At 41.9% G+C, this 18,782-nt stretch overlaps 1 protein-coding gene across 1 annotated transcript; it reads left to right on the top strand.

Moving 5' to 3' along the window:
- Positions 1–3,369: 3,369 nt before the first annotated feature.
- On the top strand, positions 3,370–17,996 carry cfap100 (cilia and flagella associated protein 100; the record flags this gene model as incomplete). The annotated part of the gene is made up of 14 exons (XM_079250205.1): positions 3,370–3,388; positions 3,473–3,523; positions 3,613–3,719; positions 3,817–4,042; positions 4,120–4,184; positions 6,125–6,288; positions 6,371–6,451; positions 6,558–6,721; positions 6,970–7,054; positions 8,106–8,390; positions 9,901–10,030; positions 15,066–15,268; positions 16,212–16,305; positions 16,467–17,996. 14 exons carry the CDS (start codon positions 3,370–3,372, stop codon positions 16,590–16,592), a joined length of 1,800 nt encoding a protein of 599 aa, XP_079106331.1. The 3' UTR covers positions 16,593–17,996.
- Between the last annotated feature and the right edge of the window lie 786 nt (positions 17,997–18,782).

Below are 18,782 nucleotides of genomic sequence, written 5' to 3' on the forward strand. Positions count from 1 at the left end.
AACAGCTGGCACACAGTTTATTGTTGAATTGTGAATAAATGAAACACGCTGACGTGCAAATTTAAGGTTTCATTGTCTGAAAGAGAAACTTTAATTACTGTTAATTAAGAGATCACTTCGTGATAAACGTATAATAATTTGTGATTGCATGGTGTGACCACAAGCAGACTGCTGTTGCGAAGGAAAGAAAAACAGATTTATTTGATTTTTTTTTTTTTTTTTTTTTTTTTTGGTTTGCTGTCTGAGTATCTGCAGTCACACAGACCCTGAGCGCAGTCTGCCTCAGCTGCTGCCTGACAGCCTGCTCTTATGTTTGTTTCATGACAGCAGGTCAGCACATTTTTTTTCTCCGCTACCTCAGCTTACTGCAAGCCCTGAGGGAGAAAAGTGACTCAACCTATCAATTTCACATTCACTCTTCCACTGACTTAAAAAATCTGTTGCACAGAAAGCCATTCTTCTGTGTGTTCATTTCTGTTGCCACTTTCTTTTTATTTCAGAACAGACAGGGATAAGCAAATAATCAACTGAACACATCCATTATATCTCAAGGATTTACTCCTAATTCCCCTCTGAGTAATGTTAAATACTCACAGATTATTATTAAAAACTTGTGAGTCTGAACAGGAACACAAAATGTTGACCTTGGGTTTTGTTTGCGTTAAAACAGCAGAAGGATGAGCGAGATGTTTCTGGTTTCCCATCAGGATACAAAAGTCATTTTTACAGTTTTAATTACAGAGAATAAACTTAATATTCCAGCTCACTAGCAAATAAACACATTTTTAATAATATTTTATTTATTAAGACTGAGTTTTTGTGCCAAATTCACATTTAAAACAAAGGTTCACTGCATCGAGAGGAACCAGTTGAGGTGGCCAGGGCATCTGGTCAGGATACCTCCTGGACCTCCCTGGTGAGGTGTTCCAGGCACCTCATGATAAACGTTAGGATGCAGGGGGAAAATATTTGTAAAATGAAGCTGATCACACATAAAGGGCTGACAATTTGCCCATTATATAATTCTAAATATGGACCATGTTTGGGTTGCCTGAGCGGAGGAGGTAGATGAAACCGATGCACTGCTGTACAAGAAAGCAGAAGCATTTCCATCATTGTCCTACTCTAGCAATCAGTGCTGTCTTAAATACACAGTGCTGTTAATGTCTGGAAAATAACTTTCTCTTCAGATGCACTAAAACACACCAAAATGTTTTATTTCTCTGAGCTGTGCTTGGATTCTTTGAAGGGGAAGGTTGAAAATCTATGTACTTGCACGTCCTTTAGGTTTTCCCACCTTACCCCACACATGATGCAATTCTTTCAAATCTGAATAAAACTTTATTCCTCTTTTTCTTACACAACGTGCCCTTTGCTGCTCCGTGAGCCAACACTCCCCCGTATGTGAGCGTTACTTTAACCTGACAATCTGACTGTGGGATTTCCTACAAGCAAGTGTAGTGTGTGGGCTGCTTTGTTGAGCTGAGATGTGCAGGGTCATGTGTGGATGCGTGGGCTGCAACGTACAGTATCAGGTTTCTATGTATATTTTCTGGTACGCAAGATGTCCTAAAAGAAGTGTTTTGCTATGAGATCAAGATAACTCATGCAGAGATGGTCATTAGTTCCTCTTATGAAACATGTTTGCATGCCTTTAAATAGCACCTTGTTTAATCTTGAATATTTTCTTTAAGAAAGCATTCCAGAGTACAGTAAGGAGATTATTCTGTTTGGCTGGATTCAGATTGTGTGATCTGTCTGTGCCATCTAGTGGAGAATAAACCTTATATAGTTACTGAGAAGGTTTGAAGAATCCCTGTAATTCCCACATATATGTGTGTGTGTGTGAGAGAGTTTGTAAATTTAAATAATAAATTATTTTCTTAATTTTAGGACACTGATTTGCAGGCCTAACTGACAAAAAATGCAGAACAAAAACGAAAATGGTCATTTACATACATTTACATTCCTGTAAAGCAGTGTTTCTCAATTCCGGTCCTCAGGACCCCCTGACCTGCATCTTTTATAGGCAACCCTACCTGAACACACCTGAATGAAATAAAGGGCTCGTTAACAGGCTGCAAAGAACTCAAGAAGAAAGTTAAAAAATCTGACTCAGGTGCTTTGGAGGAGGAACATGTCTAAAACATGCAGGGCAAGGGGGCCTGAGGACTGGAATTAAAAAACACTGTGTTATAGACACATGTATATATAAAGGATATTTAATTTTTCTTTAGTTTATCATTTTTATTTAAAACTGTTAATTATTTAAATTTTAATTATTATTATTATTTGAAACTATTTATTTTAAACTTGCATGGCAAGGGGGCCTGGGGACTGGAATTAAGAAACACTGCTGTAAAGTGTACAGCATTTACAAGCAAGTAGACAATTATTTAAATGAATTATTGTTCAAGTATTTTCCCAATAAAATAAACTAATTAAACCAGAAGATTGCAATTCCGCTTTGGGGTTTATAAAGAATTGTTCATCTAGTTTTCATTCACGATTAGGAAAAATCCCAGTAGACCTTGAAGGCAACAGTTACCATGACAACGGTACACAAACTGCAGCTGCCAGCGGGGCGTCTTTTTCTGTTTGTTTTGTTTGTTTGTTGTCTTTTTCTCTCCGCTTTTTCTTTATATGAACACAATCATCAGACGGCAGGTAGGATTTACGACAAACCCTAACCAGGGGAAAAAAAAAACAAAAACAAAACAAAAACAAAAAAAAAAACATTTTAAACTTTCTTCTTCTCTCTGTTTATTTATGTCGAGACGAGGCACAAAGTTAGGGTTAGCTTAGCAAGCTAACAGCTTAGCCATGACAATTAGCTGCTCTCAGGCTCCTGCAGGGAAAATATATGTTTCTGTTTAATGTTTTTATTTGTTTCCTTTGGATTTCTTCATTTTTGATCAGGTAATGAAATATTTTCATTGAAAACTGAGTTTGTTTCAGATATTAAAAAGAAATTCTTGGAGAGAGAAATATAGCTCCAGTTGGGGAATCTTTACTTTTATTTTGTTTTGGTGTCTTGCTGGTACTTTTTGTTACAGTTTAATATAAAATGGAGAGCATGAATCATGATGCAAAATAATAAAAACAAGATAAAAAGAAAAATTAAGAGAAAAAATGTGTAAAATCTAAACTCCTGTAAATAAAAAGCTGAACAAAGAGATGATTTAAACAGCTGTTTTTACTTTAGCTTTATTGTTTTATCTCTATTTACCTTTATAATTTCATCACACAACACTTTCTGCTATTAGTTTGTTCAGTATTAATGCAACTCTGTGACTTTTCTGTTTGTAAATATGCTTCCACCTTAAAGACTGACCTGGTGTGGCTCCATATACAGGAAAGACCTCCGAGATGTCTTCATCACAGCCTAGTATGTTTCTCTCATTACAATTAAAGATTTAAACTCAATCTATGGTTGATTATTGATTAAGCTGTGTCCATGTTTTCTCTGCAGGCGCCCTTGTGGTTTCAGAAGTCGGCAGTGCTGCTAAAGGACAGAAACAGGGTAATGTGAGAAAAACGGCAAGTGGAATCGAAAGCTGAAATATGAAACAACAACTCAAATGATGTTTGCTGTTCTTGTCTTCTTTCCAGGTTGTGCAGGGATGAGAAGAAGGAGGGCACAGCTGAGTCCATTCAAAGTGCCGGATGACAGCAGCATTTTTCTGCTAGGTGCGCATGAAAGAAGGGAACGGAAAGAGGTTGGTGTCTGCAGATGAAAGTTTTCTGTGTGTTGTATTTGCTGGGCGGAAGTGCTGAATGGATTTCAGCCGTGCTTCTTTTTGCCTGTATGCTCAGGAGATGCGTAAATTTCTGGCTCTGCCAATTGAAGAGAAGACGGCCCACGCCGCAAGAATGATGGCCAAGCTGAAGAATGAGGTGGTGGGAGAACTGGAGGAGGAGGAGGAAAATGACAGGAAGAAGAAGGATAAGCTAATCAAGTGTAACACGGTTCTCCCCAAGCAAACATCAGGCGGGCATGAGCTAAAATCTGCCAGGATGAAGGAAGATACGAGGAGGAGAGGTAAAATGTTTGAAAATGTTACACGAGTCCCGTTTACGTCTTCCTGATCTTGATCTGCATTTGTTCTCTGTTCACAGACAACATGACAGAAGAAAGCAAGCATACCCTAATCTTCATGGAGCGGCAGCAGGCAGTGTTGGAGGTGAAGTATTTCCCCAGTTCCACAGATCCAGACAGTAGAGGACGTCGTAGGAAGGTTCCGAGTCTGGAGCCACGAGCCGATTAAAAAGCAAAAAGTTTCCCGAAAATATGTTGTCTGTTTACATCTGTAGAAACAAGTGAGGTGTTTTTGTTTTTAACCACAAACAGGACCGTGGTGTCTCTCCAATCTCAGCGATGAAAACAGAGTTTTGAGCTTCACAGTTAAATCCAAGTCTTAAGTCACCCTTCACCCTGTCTCGTAATCTTCTAGAGTAAAAGTAAACTTGTTTTGCAGACTTTAACTACTTTTTTAACATCAGTAAACACAACTAAAGAAATGGTTCTGAATGATATGTCTCATTCTACTACAGAGTGTCCAAATATATGATTTAACATGTTTTCTTCACTAACTTCTGTTTCATCTCAACACTGGTTCATTATTTAACTTAGAAGCCGTTTTCATGCTTGAATGATTCAGTTTACTTTGTTTGTATCAGAGATATTATAAAGTTACCTGAATCAGATTCATGCAGGATTTTTCTGCTCCTGAATGTTTTCTTTTTTTTTTTTTTTTAAACTTTATTTTTATAAGTGACATTTTTAAATTTTAAACAGATCAAAACAAAAATGCAGACCACTACATAATAAATGAACACAAAAACACAGAGCATACAGGGTACATCTAGACATTCAGGCAAGGCATGAACATTGTAATTGGTTTTATACATATACCTTTCTCTTTCTTTCCTTTCCCTTTCTTTCCCCCTTTCTTTTTTTTTTTTTTTTTCCCCTTTTCTCTTTCTTCTTTCCCTCTTCCTCTTTTTCCCTCTCTTCTTTTTTCTTTCTTCCCTTCTTCCAAAGAAGTCCATCACAAAGTCCTTTTTTTCGTGTAACTGTCCCATTTTTCCCAATATTTTTTACATTTTTCCGCGGCCAACCTTAAAGAGAATGTCAGTCTTTCCATGTCATAAATTTCAGAAACAATTTGTATCCAGTCTAGTGTAGAGGGGACATCTTCTTGTAACCATTTGCGTGTTATGGCTTTCTTTGCCCCTGCCAACAGTATTGATAACAAGTACTTGTCTGACTTCTTTAGTTTTTGAGGTACATTGCCTAAATATATGATTATAAAGTCGTATGGCAAGTCCAGCCCAAGTATGTTCTTAATTTCTTTTAGAACTTTTGCCCAGTAGGGTGCGATCTTGACACAGTCCCAAAAAACATGAAAGTGTCCTGCACAAGCATTTCCACAGTTTCTCCAACAATAAGCTTTATCTGGATCTTTACATTGTTTACTTGTAATATAAGGCTCCTGAATGTTTTCAGTAGATGACAGTTAAAACAATTGTGCTGATTTGCTTTCAATCTCTGACATGAATTTACTAAGATATGGATTCCTGATTTACTGAAGGAGATGTTTTAAAACACATCAGATCCAAGATGTTAAAGAAGTTCAAATTAAAGAGCGACCTGGAAGATGGTGGCGCATCAGGCCCGTCTGAAGGGACGGGAGCCTCTCAGTGTTACTATGACTGACAAAATTAGTCACTGAGGGTTACAGGAGTCTGTCAGACGCGCTAAATCCAAATAAAGAGGATCAGGAATCTCTTGCAGTTCAGGTGTTTATTTACCGTCTTGGTTAAAGATTCACTGTTTGACACATTTTTTACTCAGGATTTGCAAACTGTCAACAGAAAATATCAGCATCCACCATCTACCTCTCTCTGTACCAAGCAAAACCAAAATCCCAGACAGACACAGGTCATATCAATTAGGCAATCACACACACACACACACACACACACACACACACAGACACAGACATTACCCTCTGGTGACAGACACACAGAATAATATTCTTGCCTCTACAGTTATTTTTACTGGAGTAATGAGGGTTGTAGGTATTTATCTACGTATATGTATAACCTCATCTCTCCTCAGCTGTCTCTGATGACTAAACGGGCTGAGATTCTGAGGATGGACAAGCTTTTAGCAAAAGAGGAGAAAAAGCTGAAACAGCTTGAAAAAGTCATCGACAGAGACAACCACAAGTTTGAAGAATTCCTCAGAGAGAACGAAAGGAAATCCGTAGAAGCCAGAACACTGTGAGTTGTACCTCGCTAGAACACAAAGTCTCTTCTGTCACAAATGAAGTTCTTAACTAAAGGGATGTTTATATGTTGTCAGGTTTGAACGGGAGGACAAGTCCAAACAGGAGAAGACGGCTGAGATTAGGAAGCTAACGGCTGAGATAGGGGCAATAAAAAGGTAGCTGGTTTATTCAAATGTCTGAGATTACCTGTTGTTTATGGGAAAGACGCCCTGATGGGAACTGAAAACAAAGGAGTCAACATTTTAACATTTTCTCCTGTAGTGAAATTGTCAAGTTGGAAGAAGTCCTGACAGATTACAGGAGATACCAGCAGTTTCTGTTTAAGATTTCTCCTCCAGAGTGGCAGGAAGAACAGAGGAAAAAGGCCTTGAAGGCAGCAGACGGACAGGAGCACCAGGACAACGAGCCTCAGGCTGTCAGGAGAGGTGAATCATTTCTCCTCCAACCAAATCAGTCTAGATCTGCTCACCAGAACCAGCACGGTGTTCTGTTTATTTCCTTCTAACTGGGTTTTACTGCCGGATCTATTTAATGTCTTAAAGTTTTACATGTTTGGTGCTTCGGTCAGTACCTGCCGTGCTTCATGAGTCAAGTTCGCTGTTTCTGCTCTGCATAGACCCGAATCTGGACGCGACGTCTTTAATGATTCTGTCGTTTGTTTGCATGCACGCAGGTTTGGAGAGCAGGCTGTCCCGTTCCAGCAGAGACCCGCCGTCCATCACACACACCGGGCTTCCCTCATCTCACACAGACGCTCTGTACGAGCACCAACACACTCAGATACACAACCCTCCTCATTCTATTCTATTCTATTCTACAGTCATGTAGCAGACACTTTTATCCAAAGCGACTTACATAAGAGTGAGAACAACACAAGCATGAAATCAGACAGTAGAGAACATCGTAGGAAGGTGCTGGTGGACTGTCCAGTTGGACGCAGGTCCTTCCATGAAGTGCTACAGGCTTTTTTTTTGTTTGTTGTTGTTTACTCCCTTCCCACCCCATAATATCACCGATGTTATAATACAAAGAATTAATACCATAAAGTTTGTTGCAAAGAACTGGCCTAAGTTCTCCAACTTTCCTCTAAATACAGCTATACTAAGTGTTGAAGTTCTCCTTGAAGAGCTGAGTCTTCAGCTTGATCTTAAAAGTAGACAGGGACTCTGCAGAGCGGACAGAGTTTGGGAGATCATTCCACCATCGTGGCACAACAGAGGAAAAGAGTCTGGCTGGTGATTTAGTCCCACGTTGTGGTGGTAACACGAGGCATCTTTCACTGGTGGAACGTAGCTGTGGAGAGGGAGTGTAGGTCTGGATTAGGGAGTGAAGGTAGACGGGAGACGTTGAGTTATTGTTTAGTAAGCCAGAAGCAAAGCTTTAAATTCCTGTTGGTCACACCAAGAAAGAGCTCACAATAACAAAACACTCCTAACCCAAAGAAAATGATGGAAAATCTTCAGACTGGAGGTTCTGCTGATGATGAGTCCTCTGAAATGTTTGACCTGCTTTCATTCAAGCGTTTTTTGTTTTTTTTTTACCAAAATTCAGTAAATCAGCTGATCTTTGGGGAAAACTGATGAAAGCTGTGGTGTCTGACAGAAACTGGCTCGTAGCTTCACAGTTTTACTGACTGGAACTAGTCATGGCGGGCAGAAACATGTAAGCTCTCAGACGATGCTTGGCCATGTTGTCCTCGCCTTGTGGTAGAATCTTACCAGCTCTCTCACATAAAGTCCTGCATACCAGCAGCTGCTGTTCTTCTCTTACATGCTGCAACAAGAATTCATCAAACTTTTTGTGTTTTAGGGACTCAGATTCTAAAGTGGACGGTGACGGCTCAGAGTACGAGGTCTGTTTTCCTTTAAAGCTAAAAACGTCCGTCTTACTGAGCGTTAAACGTCTGCATCTCACACACCTCACTGTGACCTGCTGCCAGGAGGAGCCTGAGCTGTTCTTCACCGATCCCCAGCAGCAGCTGGATCTGATGACGGAGCTGACGGAGCAGAACTTGTCCCTGATCCAGAACTCGGCCCGGGTGGAGGAAGCGCTGGAGAAGCTCCGACAGTCTGTAGAGAAAACCAGGAGGAAGATGTAAGATCTCTGCAGATGAAATGTTTGCTGATGAACTACTCAGCTTAAAGTTTTCCCCTCTTTAAGGGTTTGTGACTGAACCATGAGGAAGAGAATAAATCATCATCATCATTCAGTCAGTGTGAAAATAAGAATGTTTCCGAAACAACACAGATTCTTGTTGAAACCTTCTTACAATCAGAGTTAAAGTTTTCAGTCCACAGATATTTGTAGGATTGCACAACTTCACTTTGATTAAAGTATCTTTAACCAGGTGAGTAAATCATCCACAACACGGCAGAGGCGCCATATGGGGGGGTGAGGAAGATCTAAGGGCCCCACGACTTGATAGGGGCCCAAAAAGGTGTATAAACTATGTAAGAATAATTAAACCTTCATTAAAAATAATAAATACGTTTCGGAGTTTGTAATAAAATATAGCAGTAATATAAACTGCTAAACCTTTTATATAAAAATAACCTAGTTAGATGTCTGCACTGTGATTTAACCCTTTGCAGGGCACTCAGTAAAATACCTTCAAATTAGAAATTTTACCTAAAATTGTCCTTCTGGTATGAACCTAGACCTCCGTTTTGTTGTTACATTAACAAAAAAAAGTTTCAAGCTGAATATGTAAGAAAACAAAATGATCATAAATAGTCACTTGCCCCATAAAGGGTTAAACAGCCCTAGATCTTTATTATTCCCATGAAAAGTTTTTTTTTTTTTTTTATATCAGCTTGAAGCAAAAACAAAAATCTAAAATGTGTGATCAAGTGGTGGGGTCCATGCCGTTGTCTTTCCTCGGACCCACATGTCCTGGCGGCGCCCCGCTACACGACCATGGCTGGACTCTTCTTCTTGGAGTAAACTGTTAATAGCTGGGTCATCTGCTTATTTATTAATAACTTTATAGCTGCGTCTGCTGGCATAAAGACTAAATAACAGCAGCGACGGCACGCAGGCTTAAGGTAGACCAGCGTAAACTTCACTGCAAAAACTGAAATCTAAGTAAGATTAAAAATCTTAAACTGAGGACACATATGCTTATTTTTTTAAAGGTAAGATAATTCTTAGTTTTTATGCCAGAGAATTCCTCTTGTTTTCCAGTATTTTTACTTGTTTTTGGGAAGTCTTGACAAGCCAAATTTTCTTGTTCTGTTGGCAGATAATTTATCTTATTTTAAGCAACATTTACCTGATTTTTGTATATTTTTATTCTTGTTTTCTAAGGCTGAGTTCCTGCAGTGTTCCTGTCAGAGAACACACCAGATTGCTACTAAATCAAACTGTTTGCTGGAGCTTTCCAGTTGAAACATGAGGTTGGATTCAATTCAACGCAGAGCGAAAGTCCACAAATAAAAGCCAATCATGAGTTCCATTAAAATCCAAGTGTTGCCTCCTCGTCTCCTCTGTGAAGCCTCAACGCAAACCGCTTAAATCCGAACCAAACGTACTCCATCTGCTCCATGTTTACATTTTACCGCCTTCTTTTTCCCTCCATGCAATGCTGGTTCCTGCCCGTCTGAAGCCAAACGGAGGAAGAGCACATCGCAGAGCAGATAAACTACATGAACCAGAAAATAGACAAAGAGAAGAAGAGAGGTGCCAAACTGGAACGAAAGATTCAGCTCCACGTTTCCCTGAGCACAGAGGAGCAGGTGAGGAAATCCCAACAGTAATCTGTGACACTGAGCCGTTTGTAAAGCTGGACGAACATCAACATTTATCAGCGTGGGACATTTTCTAAGTTTATCTGCCAACAGTCCTCCAGTTGATGTTTTACCCCGTAACATGTATGATAAGTTTCTGACACGTTCAGCTTCGCTTCATGAAACAAACCTTTTCTTCTGCCCCTGAAAGGTCCCTGTAGAGAAGACGCTGCCACTCAGCTTCGTCTTATTTAGAAATTCACCTTGTCAAGATTTTCTATATTTCCTCGTTTGCTGTGTGTGACGCCGAATAATGACAAACTTCTGTCACTTCTACCGCTTGGTTGTGTTCTGCTGCAGTTTTCTGGTTCTGCTGCAGTTTTCTGGTTCCGCTGCAGTTTTCTGGTTCCGCTGCAGTTTTCTGGTTCTGCTGCGGTTTTCTGGTTCTGCTGCGGTTTTCTGGTTCTGCTGCGGTTTTCTGGTTCTGCTGCGGTTTTCTGGTTCTGCTGCGGTTTTCTGGTTCCGCTGCGGTTTTCTGGTTCCGCTGCGGTTTTCTGGTTCCGCTGCAGTTTTCTGGTTCCGCTGCGGTTTTCTGGTTCTGCTGCGGTTTTCTGGTTCTGCTGCGGTTTTCTGGTTCTGCTGCGGTTTTCTGGTTCTGCTGCAGTTTTCTGGTTCTGCTGCAGTTTTCTGGTTCCGCTGCGGTTTTCTGGTTCCGCTGCGGTTTTCTGGTTCCGCTGCGGTTTTCTGGTTCCGCTGCGGTTTTCTGGTTCCGCTGCGGTTTTCTGGTTCTGCTGCGGTTTTCTGGTTCTGCTGCAGTTTTCTGGTTCTGCTGCAGTTTTCTGGTTCCGCTGCAGTTTTCTGGTTCCGCTGCAGTTTTCTGGTTCTGCTGCAGTTTTCTGGTTCCGCTGCAGTTTTCTGGTTCCGCTGCGGTTTTCTGGTTCTGCTGCGGTTTTCTGGTTCTGCTGCGGTTTTCTGGTTCTGCTGCGGTTTTCTGGTTCCTCTGCAGTTTTCTGGTTCCGCTGCAGTTTTCTGGTTCCGCTGCAGTTTTCTGGTTCCGCTGCAGTTTTCTGGTTCTGCTGCAGTTTCCTGGTTCCGCTGCAGTTTTCTCGGTTCTGCTGCGGTTTTCTTTTTCTCGGTTCTGCTGCGGTTTTCTTTTTCCCGGTTCTGCTGCAGTTTTCTGGTTCCGCTGCAGTTTTCTGGGTTCTGCTGCAGTTTACTCTGTTCTGCTGCAGTTTACTCTGTTCTGCTGCAGTTTTCTGGTTCTGCTGCAGTTTTCCCGGTTCTGCTGCAGTTTTCTGGGTTCTGCTGCAGTTTTCTGGGTTCTGCTGCAGTTTTCTGGTTCCGCTGCAGTTTTCTGGGTTCTGCTGCAGTTTACTCGGTTCTGCTGCAGTTTTCTGGTTCCGCTGCAGTTTACTCGGTTCTGCTGCAGTTTACTCGGTTCTGCTGCAGTTTTCTGGTTCTGCTGCAGTTTTCTCGGTTCCGCTGCAGTTTACTCGGTTCTGCTGCAGTTTTCTGGTTCCGCTGCGGTTTTCTGGTTCTGCTGCAGTTTTCTGGTTCTGCTGCAGTTTTCTGGTTCTGCTGCAGTTTTCTGGTTCCGCTGCAGTTTTCTGGTTCCGCTGCAGTTTTCTGGTTCTGCTGCAGTTTTCTGGTTCCGCTGCAGTTTTCTGGTTCCGCTGCGGTTTTCTGGTTCTGCTGCGGTTTTCTGGTTCTGCTGCGGTTTTCTGGTTCCGCTGCAGTTTTCTGGTTCTGCTGCAGTTTTCTGGTTCCTCTGCAGTTTTCTGGTTCTGCTGCAGTTTTCTGGTTCCGCTGCAGTTTTCTGGTTCCGCTGCAGTTTTCTGGTTCTGCTGCAGTTTCCTGGTTCCGCTGCAGTTTTCTCGGTTCTGCTGCGGTTTTCTTTTTCTCGGTTCTGCTGCGGTTTTCTTTTTCCCGGTTCTGCTGCAGTTTTCTGGTTCCGCTGCAGTTTTCTGGGTTCTGCTGCAGTTTACTCTGTTCTGCTGCAGTTTACTCTGTTCTGCTGCAGTTTTCTGGTTCTGCTGCAGTTTTCCCGGTTCTGCTGCAGTTTTCTGGGTTCTGCTGCAGTTTTCTGGGTTCTGCTGCAGTTTTCTGGTTCCGCTGCAGTTTTCTGGGTTCTGCTGCAGTTTACTCGGTTCTGCTGCAGTTTTCTGGTTCCGCTGCAGTTTACTCGGTTCTGCTGCAGTTTACTCGGTTCTGCTGCAGTTTTCTGGTTCTGCTGCAGTTTTCTCGGTTCCGCTGCAGTTTACTCGGTTCTGCTGCAGTTTTCTGGTTCTGCTGCAGTTTTCTGGTTCTGCTGCAGTTTTCCTGGTTCTGCTGCAGTTTTCTGGTTCCGCTGCAGTTTACTCGGTTCTGCTGCAGTTTTCTGGTTCTGCTGCAGTTTTCTGGTTCCGCTGCAGTTTTCTGGTTCTGCTGCAGTTTCCTGGTTCCGCTGCAGTTTTCTCGGTTCTGCTGCGGTTTTCTTTTTCCCGGTTCTGCTGCAGTTTTCTGGTTCCGCTGCAGTTTTCTGGGTTCTGCTGCAGTTTACTCTGTTCTGCTGCAGTTTACTCTGTTCTGCTGCAGTTTTCTGGTTCTGCTGCAGTTTTCTGGGTTCTGCTGCAGTTTTCTGGGTTCTGCTGCAGTTTTCTGGTTCCGCTGCAGTTTTCTGGGTTCTGCTGCAGTTTACTCGGTTCTGCTGCAGTTTTCTGGTTCCGCTGCAGTTTACTCGGTTCTGCTGCAGTTTACTCGGTTCTGCTGCAGTTTTCTGGTTCTGCTGCAGTTTTCTCGGTTCCGCTGCAGTTTACTCGGTTCTGCTGCAGTTTTCTGGTTCTGCTGCAGTTTTCTGGTTCTGCTGCAGTTTTCCTGGTTCTGCTGCAGTTTTCTGGTTCTGCTGCAGTTTTCCTGGTTCTGCTGCAGTTTTCTGGTTCCGCTGCAGTTTTCTGTGTTCTGCTGCAGTTTACTCGGTTCTGCTGCAGTTTTCTGGTTCTGCTGCAGTTTTCTGGTTCCGCTGCAGTTTTCTGGTTCTGCTGCAGTTTCCTGGTTCCGCTGCAGTTTTCTCGGTTCTGCTGCGGTTTTCTTTTTCCCGGTTCTGCTGCAGTTTTCTGGTTCCGCTGCAGTTTTCTGGGTTCTGCTGCAGTTTACTCTGTTCTGCTGCAGTTTTCTGGTTCTGCTGCAGTTTTCCCGGTTCTGGTTTCCTCTTTTATTCTGTAGATTTTCTGGTTTAGTCTCGTCTCTGTTCATTACTTCACCTGGGTTCTTTAGTTCATCCATTTCAGCTGTCTTGTTGTGTTCTTGTGTGTATTTATGCCCCTCTGTTGCAGCGTTTTAGTTACCGGGTCACTGTGTAGGTCAGTGTTTATGTCAGGGGTGCCCAAACTTTTTGCCTTGAAGGACCAAACTGAAAACGATCCGGGGATCCACGGGAAAGCTTTAAGGATGAAACATGAGTAAATGTATAAAGTTATTTTGTTTATTCTTCAACAGCTAATACAGTGTGTTTTTCCTATCTGGGCAAATAAAATGTTATATAAAAATCAATATGGCAAAAGAACAATAAACCCACAGTTAAAGGGACAAGAAACAATGATTACAGCGACTAAACTGCAACCAAGAGCAACATGTCAACAATAAGAAACAGAGCATGTTGAACAAGGCAAGTTACTGACACTTAGTGGGACACATGAAGTTGATCTTTGGACATTACCAGTTGGGTTGCACCTGGCTGAGGTGTGAGTCAGTCAGGGTCTCTCTGAGTCTGGATTTATTGAGGTTCATGACACTGAAAGTGTCTTTTCATCAAGCTCTGCAGGGTATTAATATAAACAACAACTAGCGGGCCAAAAGCAAAGTGCTGGCGGGCCGATTCTGGGCACCCCTAGTTTATGTGTTCAGTTCCAGTTATTGAACACTATTCTCAGAACCACCTCTGCTTCCCGGCTCTCTACGGTTAGCTCCACAAATCCACTGTCCCCACAGGTTGCTCCACTTCTCAGTAAATGGGTTCAAACGTTGAGTCTGAGACACGGAAACGGTCTGTTCTCCGTAGAGCTCACCCAGGCGACTTTTGGGACGGCTGAAATGACGGACCAAGGCTGAATTTAACACATAAAAACTACGGGGGGGGTCTAATCGAAAAATCGGAAATTGGGATTTTTTTATGTTTAAAAAAAAAAATCAACATTTTTTTCAAACAAATAAAAATAATCCATCATAAAAAATTTTGTCATTTTTATTGTTTTTATTGATATTTTTACTCGTCTTCTTGAGCATTATAGCGGCAGAATGATGGTCTGGCCACTGTGTTGTTTTTTCCTCATTGAAATTAAGAAAAAAAAGTTTTGTACATTTATTTGTTTTTTTATTGACAAAAATCACCAATATCGAAGAATTGTGAGAATCACAATTTAAATCAAATCGGCACCGAAAAAACCAGAATCGAATTGGATCAGGACAAAAGCGTATCGTCACAGCTCTAATAAAAACAGAGTTGTTGGAACTGTGACACCCATAGAAAACAGATGAAAAGATAGGAGCTCTAATGGACACCAGGAAGCAGAAGATTTTACTAAGTATTCCTAAACATTCAGCTTTTTTAACATTTAGTTAAAAAAACAAAAAAAGACTTCATTTAAAAAATTGGACTTTTTTTTACCAGTTTTTACTGGGTTGGGTTAAATGGAGGGAAAACTCCACCCACCCACTTCGCTGATGGGTCACCCAGGTGGTAAATGATGCAGACCCTCATTTCCAGCCCTGCCTTCAGCTGATTGTTGCTCCTGGTTTGGTTCAAGGTTGGACGTGTTGTGTGCAGAGATGATGTTCTTGGTTGGAACCAGTCCTTACTGGACTTCCTGTCTATCATGTCCAACCAGTTTGTCCGTTCTCCTCTGTGGATCCATGAGATCGATCCTTTGAAAGTCATTGTGTCTCAAAATGTCAACTGTTTTCTCATCAGTGTAATATTAGATATAATTAATATGATTATGAACTATGTGATGACATCATTCTGTAAGTATATAGAGTCATGCGAGTGTCCCAACTGTGTCGCTTCCAGGATGTGATGCTGGACGCCCTCAGCGAGAAGGTGGCAGAGGTGCACCGGAGCTGTGTAGACGACAGGATGACCAACCTCAGCTCCCTGGAGAAGGTGGCCAACATCGAGAACTGCCTGATTTCACTGCTGCAGAGGCTCGAGAGCATCCCGGAGGAGAAACTGGTGATGATGACGAAGATCAAGGACAGCGAGAAGAGGACCAGGTCCAACATTCGGATCACTTTCTTTTTTTTTTTAATAATTATGTTTTTATTGCGGGTCAGGGACATCTTCACATACACAGTACAATGTAATTAATATCCAATGGATAACAAAGAGGAAAGGAAGGGGGAAAAAAGACAGTACAATATAATTATTTTGCATCTCTGTTCCTATTTTTTTTTCATAATAATTTTAAAGAAACACTTGAACACCCAGAGAGTAAACAAGAACAAGTGTAGCATTGCAGTTCCTCTACTATTTGAGCCCAGTCTTGGACAGTTGGCACTCTCTGTGTCATCCATTTTTTTGTAATGGCTTTTTTTGCTGCAGCCAAAATTACGTTCCAGAGATATCCACAAATTGATTGCATTGGTTGAGATTTCTAACCCAAAAACATTGTTTTAAAATCTGGGGGAATATGCTTTAAGGTGCTGTTAACATCGGACCAATAACTTTGAAGAATCGAGTATTCCCAAAATACATGATAGTGATGTGCTCTCTGGCTGCCACAATTCCTCCAGCACTGACCATTTCCCTGCCTGAAATGTACACTTTGAGAAGGAGTTAAAAAATATTGTGATATACTTTTCCAACTAGCTTTCTTTCCATATGTGAGATGTTGTACTCCTCCATTGAGATGAACATATTTGTTCCCATTCTTCATCCGTTATAATAAGTCCTGCTTCCATTTCCCATCGGTGTTTAATGTTTTTAGTTGAATGACTGTTAAAATTAGTAATACTCCTATAAAGCTTAGATATTATACCTCTTTGAAGATCTGATTTATATGCTTTTACAAAGATTTCTATCAGTGGGTTATATTGATGATTGTATTCGGATCACTTTCTTTTAACTACAAGGATTCAGTTTGACAGCATGGCTGTTCACATGTAACACAGAAAGCCACTGAAAGGCCGTTTAAAGGTTTTCTCCTTTATGTTTCAGGCAGCGTGAAGAAAAGCTGAGAGAGCAGCGAGAGAAACAACAGGAAAGGATGAGGAAGTACACGGAGCGATCCCTGGCCAACTCAAGGAAAATAGTATGCTATCTAATCTATTATTAATATACAGCTTTCTCCTGCATTTATATCTGGTGACACTCCATGAAATCTGAGATACATGACACATCATAGAAACATAAATGGGCTTCTAATGAAGAAGAAGAGGAATTGGCTCAACTACACACCATTATTTCTTCCAGAGCGGCAGAAAGCTCATGCCCAGATGTATGCCTGTCGTCCAGAAAGTCAAAGTCGTCGCTGTGGACAGCAGCCCTGCTGAAGATGAAATCAACGAATACCTCTTTGGCTCCGAGGACACGGAGTAGAAAGTCAAAAAGAGGGAAGAAACATGATGCAGGGGAAGCAGAGACTGCGCTTTGTCAGAGAATGGACTCCTGCTGTAAAACACAGAAAGAAACATATGTTAGCTTTATTATTAATCTAAACCTTTATCAGGCGAAACATTTAGTCACTTTACTGGATATTCAGGATGCCTCCCTATGTTCCCCCCACCAGTTACCAAAGATCAAGCTGTGTCCCAGATACTTCACTAAAGGGATACCATGTCACTTTTGGTCACTAGGGGTGCTAAACTTCCCTTTTACCGCATCCCTCTGAATGAAATGAAAAATACTTTATTAATCCCCAAATGGAAATTCAGTATTGTAGTAGATAATTAACTAGAGGAGGTCTTGTTCCGGAGGCTGATGGCTGCTGGCAGGAATGATCTTCTGTATCTTTGAGTCTTATATCGGACCTGAAGAAGCCTCTCACTGAACACACTTTGTTGTTTCTTCGGTGTGTTGTGGAGAGGGTGTGAAGAATCCTCCATTATCTGCAGAAATACTCTGATGACTCCATTTGGATGATTGGTAGATATGGTTTAAATCTCCATCGCTTTCTCCTCTGTCTCACTCCCGCTCTGCATCCTCTTCTCTTTCTTTTCAACTCCATCGGGATTTGATGTGTTGTTTCGCTGATAATCCTGATTTGGGAGAGTTTAATTAGTTGATCCTGATTGTAAACAAGTCTTTCGTTGCCATGGAGACTCATCATAACAAGTGTTGAGAGAGTCAGAAATATGCAGAAAAATCTTCCCTCCAGCACACCCTCCGAACCGGCATGAAATCCTCAGAAAACAAGATCTAATTTGAGCTAATGTCTATGTGAGAATTAAAGTTTGTACTTTGAAATAAAAAATCAAGATAGCAAGTCAGAGCTACTACAGTTTGCTGCCATCAGACGGCACAACCGAGAATGGAACGAAGAAAGAATGGAAGACCACAGCAAATCATCCCACAGGTGAATTGACGCAGGTTTTACGGCAGACACACCGGCCCTTAGAGAACAATCCTCGGGGAGGCGGTAGTGTGGAGGAGCAGGACTCAAACCACTGACCATCTGGTCACACGACAAGCAGCTCAACCACCTGAGCCACTGCCAGCCCTGCAAAGGCCACCAACACTCCTCTAGCTCTGTATACTGACTGTTACGGCCCATGGCCTGTCATCTAGCTGATCACCATTCAAACCATCATCATCTGGATGCTGATTGGTCACCCACACGCCCACCTACCCTTGATTGGCCGGACTGTCAACGACCTTCATTCAGGATAGCTGTGTTTGGTTGAGTCTTGGTGCCACAGTTTGCCACTCATTCAGTGAATGAGGTGAATGAGTTGACTGTTTGGTGCTTTAGGGAACATTTTTGAGATAATAACTGGGTTGGAGCCAGCTTTGGTTTATGCTTTTGTTTTGGCTTTGACTCCCAACACTTTTTAAGGACAAGCAGGTCCTAAATAAAGCCTTCTTTTCTGCACATCTTCCTGGTTTCCTTGTGTTAATGTTGCCTCCCCTTTGTTCCCCTGGACAAACTCCATCGGGGGGCGTAACACTGACCCAGAAAACATCCGTTATTACTCGCATCAGGCTGATGTTTGGCTCAAAAGTTGCACCGTGTAGAAGAGTTAATGTGTTCAAAATCATGTCTAAACATTTAGGATTAAAGGAACAATGTGTTAGAAAGACGGGTTTAGAAATAACTTCACATACAAAGAACCGTTGTGAATGTACGGTGGCTGTCAGTGACCAAAATTCTTCCAAACATACACGTGTTTTTATCCAGCGGCTTCAGCGGTGACTGAATGACGAGGAACTGCAACCCAAACGGTGCTCTAGCGCCTCTCAGACGACGTCCGCAGCTCAGAGGGTTCTCCTTTCACTCTGGGGAGGGAACCTGTAGCCACGTCACGACTCAACGACCACGATGCGGTTATAAAATGATTATTGATGCATCTTCCCGAGTGGAATGTTACGTCTTTTCTCATATTTGTTGTGAAAAACAAGAAGCAAAACTAGTTTGAAACAGAACAACTTCTGTTTCCACCACGAGATGGAAGCAGAGCTGCATCTCGTCCTGGCGCTCTTCAGTTTGTTACATTTCTAACGAAACGTTCAGCACGTTCTTCAGACAGCGAGATGTTTCTTCTGGCTAGAGCAGCCCAACATCCTGCGTTT

Source organism: Telmatherina bonti (assembly GCF_933228915.1).
Source record: "Telmatherina bonti genome assembly, chromosome: 12".
In the NCBI taxonomy this organism is placed as follows: domain Eukaryota; kingdom Metazoa; phylum Chordata; class Actinopteri; order Atheriniformes; family Telmatherinidae; genus Telmatherina; species Telmatherina bonti.